This window comes from Alligator sinensis, unplaced genomic scaffold (genome assembly GCF_000455745.1).
Source record: "Alligator sinensis unplaced genomic scaffold, ASM45574v1 scaffold353_1, whole genome shotgun sequence".
Taxonomy (NCBI): Eukaryota; Metazoa; Chordata; order Crocodylia; family Alligatoridae; genus Alligator; species Alligator sinensis.
In genome coordinates, this window is record NW_005842075.1 from 1,981,605 (window position 1) to 1,986,600 (window position 4,996).

Below are 4,996 nucleotides of genomic sequence, written 5' to 3' on the forward strand. Positions count from 1 at the left end.
CCGTGTTGTTTTTGTCTGTACCCGCAACTCAAGCAAGTTTTCCAGCCTGCACCGCAACCATCTCCGGTGTAAGTAAACAATCTTTAAATCTACCGCTACGAGTCTGTGCCTAATTCTAGCTTGATGCGTGCCCTCTCCGAGCCCGCTTGCCCGGGCTGCTGGCCACAGCCCGCGCAGAGCACAAAAAAAGGCCCGGCTCGCACCCGGCCCGCACAGGCACCAGCCCAGGCCCCACGCTCATGCCCCCCGCTCCCACTTCTCACCACCACTGCTGCTCCTCCCCTCATGCCAGCTGCTCCAGCACCACGTGCCAGAGCGGACCCTGGGCTCCTGCCACCCCACCCTGGGCCCCACCAGCTGCCACTTACCGCTTCACTCGATGCTGCTACCACTGCCGCTGCTGCCACTGTTTCTCCCTACCTCCCGCGCTGAGCATTATAATGAAACCACTGAGTGCTAAGTGAAACCAGATAGATATTTTTAATGAGCACTATAGTGAAACTGTGGTAAGTGAAACTGTGTTAAGCAAGGGTTGCCTGTACACACAAGCTCAAGGCAAAAGTGTAATAGCAAATCATTTCCTATTTATTTAAACTGTGCCCACTGCTTTTATCCCTTTTCATGCCATGCCACCAGGTGTATCTACACATCCAATTAATATGAAGTAGTAAACTCCAGGACAGTTTGAGCTGGAGTAAACTGCTCCTGGGTGCAGCATCTACACCTGTGCCTGAAACAGCAGTAATTTGAGCCATGGTGGAGGGCTGGCAATCTGAAGGGGCACGAGGGATCAGCCCCGGGCTCTGGGTGGTGACGTCAGATGAGCGGCAGAGGGGTTGGCTGGGGCACAAAGGTGCTGAAAGTGAACAGCTGTGTGTCTAGACAGCAGGCAGGAATCTGGCCACCAGCTGGCTGTGCTGACTGGCTGCGATTTGCACTCAGTCAGCAGCTACATGTGCATTTCATCGCAGCAAATTACCCTGATGTAAGATAGTACTGTCCCCAACAATACTAGCATAATGTGGCATTAATGTAGATGATGATGCTTTACGCCACAGCAAATTAGTCTACTCCCTAGTAAAGTGCATGTATAGATGCATCACCATGTTACAAAAGAAAAAACATAAATCATGATCCTCTTTCAATGCACATATAAAGAATGGAAGAGTGGTCATAATCCACCCAGGGACTTTTTGTAACCTCCGGTTTTGATTCCACACATCACACTAACATGTCATTCTCCAGTGGGAAATGGGAAATGTGGAAGACTGCTTAACAATGTTGTATGAGTGGTAACACATATATAAACTGACAACAAGTCTTTATCACCAGGCACATGCCCAGTGTATGCCCTGTGATGAGTACCAACACTTTGAATTCCCTCGTATTTTGAATTTTGAAATTCTCAGTCATAACTTTGTACTAGTTACACTGTCCTGGGCAGAAAATTGATTTTTGGTAAGAAAATAAGTATAGCTGTCTATTTCTACTAGGTGTTTCATTTCAAAAGGTAACAGTGAAGATTCAATTACGAATTGCTCTTTGACTGTAAGTTTGTGTAATAATTATATGTACTTCAGCCTTTTACATGTGTTCTTGATTTAAAATTCCTTTTATTTATTTGCTTTGTTTCTAGGTGACAAAGTCATCCCGCTCTTTGTCCCACAGTGTGGAGAGTGTATGCCTTGCTTAAAATCAAATGGCAATCTATGCATTAGAAATGAGTAAGTCTTGCTGGTGATACTCCTCATACTGTAAGTTTGACTACATTTACAGTAAGTCTGACTGCATTTGAAATATCTAATTTACCTATATTTCCGGATGTCTTTTTAATAGCCTTGGGTCACCTTCTGGATTAATGGCTGATGGAACCAGCAGGTTTACCTGCAAAGGAAAAATGATCCATCACTTTATAGGTACGAGTACCTTCACGGAATACACAGTTGTACATGAGACGGCAGTTGCCAAAATAGATGCTGCTGCTCCTCTGGAGAAAGTGTGTCTGATTGGCTGTGGATTTTCTACTGGCTATGGGGCTGCAGTAAAAACTGCTAAGGTGAGAATTGGAATACGTGTTTCAAGGACAAAGATGACAGTGTGTCTATTGGAGAGGGCCTGTGCCTGTAATGTAGAAGATCAGAGCTGTAGATGTTGACTTGCAGGAAATATCAGTTCTGTCTACCTCTCTCCATTTTTCCCAAAGTAATGCATTTTGAGATTTACAGATAAAAAACAGTATAAAAAGAGATTTCCTAAAAGATTTCCTCTCTTAAAACTGTTTGCTTATCTCATGGCATACATTTAGGAGTGGTGAAGCCAGAGGCCTGCTATAAAGTTATCAGTTCTCTGCAAGCTCACAGTTCTTTGGGGCATGCCAGTTCTTTATGGGAACAGCTTTCATGCAGCATAATTAGCATAACTCAGGGTTCAGTGTATATGTGCAGTGTGTTTGTTTATACTAGAGACTTGGTCAAATCAAAAACTTGAATTAGATAATTCCAGCAATTTCATGGAAGGTTCAGAATCCAAATCCATATCAGAATCTGTTTTTTTTACAGCCTTCTCCTAAATAGGTTGAGCCAAAATCCCTGATCTAAATACCCCCAAACTAAACCCAGATTTGGTGTCATGATCTCATCTCTAACGAAAACCTGTTCTCACGCATATGCTTTGGTGGCATTGTATTCAGACGTAATCCAGTAACGTGGCTGGCGGCTGGGCGGCTTTTTGCTGCAAAAATGCTGCCAGACAGTTACCAGCAGCATGTATTAATGGCTAACTTGAAGAGACTGACAAGTTGACTAATTTTCTGAATGCCACCTGCCTTTTAAGAGTCCCATGTTGTTATGATTATGCAGGTGGAACCTGGTTCTACCTGCGCTGTCTTTGGTTTGGGAGGAGTTGGGCTCTCCACCGTCATGGGCTGTAAAGCAGCTGGAGCTTCCCGGATCATTGGAATTGACATCAACAAAGATAAATTTGCCAAGGCCAAGGAGCTAGGAGCCACTGAGTGCATCAACCCACTGGACTGCAAGAAACCCATTCAGGAGGTGCTGTCGGAGATGACTGGTGGTGGTGTGGACTATTCATTTGAAGTAATTGGACGCATTGATACCATGGTAGGCGACCTGAAAATGTCAGATGTCTACCAAGTGGTGGGCAGTGGAAAGTATGAATTTAACCACTCAAGGGTCCCTTAGCTAAGCCCCTTTGCAATCCAACTGGAAGTGCAGAGTTGTTAAGCAATTGTTAAGAAGCAATTCAAAACCGCAGAATCCACATCCCTTCCATTCCATATATGTGCTCCGATTAGATTAGAAGGCAACAAAGCAAACTCGATTAATCGCTTCTGCTGGAACACTCATCTGAATGCTCTAGTGTGCAGCAGCATCTGGTGTATTCAGCATCCTGCATTTCAAAATGGCATAAAATGAGCAATAGTTAAAGTGCCCCATCACCATTTTGAAAGACAGGATGCTGACTACATCAGATACTGCAGGCCACTCCCGAGAGCCCCACCCCCATCTCCCTCCCTGGAGCATGTATATAGGCACCTGGGGATTCATGTTGCCAGAGAATATGCTGCTATCTAAAAAGCCCTTGAGAGGTGGTGGGAGAGAATAGTAGGAAATGCAGAAGGGTGGGACAGGTCTGAAAATGCTAACAGCATCAGTATCAGCATTAACTTACCTCCATGGCCCCAAAGGTTTTGGAGTGGACACAATGCCTCAAAAGGCAGCTATTCAGTCACCCATCTTGCTCTGGATCTTGATACAGAGGCACCTTTGTGTGCTGAGTAATTATGGCAAATGATGCCAAAGAGACAAACCTGTCCTCTTTGATTTCCCTTCCCATTCAGTATTTGGTTCCATCAAGCTTCCTGTCCCCTCTTCTGCACCCAGACCAGGGTGGGAGGTGGGATAGTTTGGGTGCTGATGTTTGTGTCATGTATTCTCACTGTTATTGGAGGAACCTTGCTGTATTGTCAGTCACACAAGCAACTGAGAATGGAGCTTGCAACTGTGCGTGGAATAGCTACTGTCTGTATGACTGCAGAGTGTTTCCTTTGGTTTTAATTCAGACAGCTGCCCTGGCATGCTGCCAAGATAACTATGGAACCTGCGTGATTGTCGGGGTGCCCCCTGCATCAGAAAAGATCACTTTCAACCCCATGATGCTATTCACTGGACGCACCTGGAAAGGGTCTGTTTTTGGAGGTATGAACTTGAAAAATGACTTGCCTCTTCTGCACTTTTATTCAATTTGGCAGGATCTTAGGCCAACTTTTCCAATAGGGATGTCATAGTTAGGTGCCTAAATCCACATGTAGGACTTCTGTTTAAGAAAGGTCGAGTCCTTTTGTACTGATAATGGGGTGGCTTGGGCTCATTAAGAGCGAGGATGCTATGGACCCTTGGTTGAGTTCCCATCTTAAACAGTCATGTTTGGTTCAAGCTTTCAAGTGGTTATCACTGCTGTACTTCCAAGGTAACAACCACCAATTTTCTTAAAGACACAAATAGGAGAAAAACAATTTTTTATTCCAAGATCCCTGTAGCTAAAGAAAGTCTCTGCTTAATAGCCCATGCTTAATAATCCTTTAAATCCTTGCTTGATAGTCCTTTAAATGGTACTGAAAATGGCATTAACTATTATTTTGGCTAGCGATTTTAGATAGTCTTCCATTGTTTTTGTTGTTGAGAGATTCTGATGCGCACAGGGTTTTTAGTACCTCCTGGAAGGACCATGCAACGCATTCCCACTTTAATAGTATCTGGGGGAAAATGTACAATCTTATTATCAACTGAAGGAATCCAATTCCAGTTATCAGTTAGTCTTTTGTTGCTCATTCCTTGGTCTATATGTGTTTGCAGATTTTAGGGTAAGGACTGGGTAACAAGTCAATCAAGAGGGTTGATAAATGAATTCTGAAGGATTGTTTGCTGCTGTCAGAAGTGGGCTGGATTCTATGAAGATTCATTTGTCATCATTTAAA

General features: G+C 44.1%; 1 protein-coding gene and 1 long non-coding RNA gene across 2 annotated transcripts in view; one reads left to right on the plus strand and one right to left on the minus strand.

Annotated features, from left to right (window-relative positions):
• ADH1C (alcohol dehydrogenase 1C (class I), gamma polypeptide) overlaps window positions 1-4,996 on the plus strand; it is a 36,025-nt gene that overhangs the window by 26,733 nt on the left and 4,296 nt on the right. Inside the window, exons 4-7 of the mRNA XM_014519991.2 lie at window positions 1,637-1,724; window positions 1,837-2,056; window positions 2,859-3,119; window positions 4,082-4,217. Of these exons, the coding sequence (XP_014375477.1) occupies window positions 1,637-1,724; window positions 1,837-2,056; window positions 2,859-3,119; window positions 4,082-4,217 (705 nt within the window). The remainder of the gene's footprint in view (window positions 1-1,636; window positions 1,725-1,836; window positions 2,057-2,858; window positions 3,120-4,081; window positions 4,218-4,996) is intronic.
• Window positions 4,243-4,996, minus strand: part of LOC112550296 — a 12,929-nt gene continuing 12,175 nt past the window's right edge. The window contains exon 3 of the long non-coding RNA XR_003094058.1: window positions 4,243-4,506. This is a non-coding gene — a long non-coding RNA (uncharacterized LOC112550296). The remainder of the gene's footprint in view (window positions 4,507-4,996) is intronic.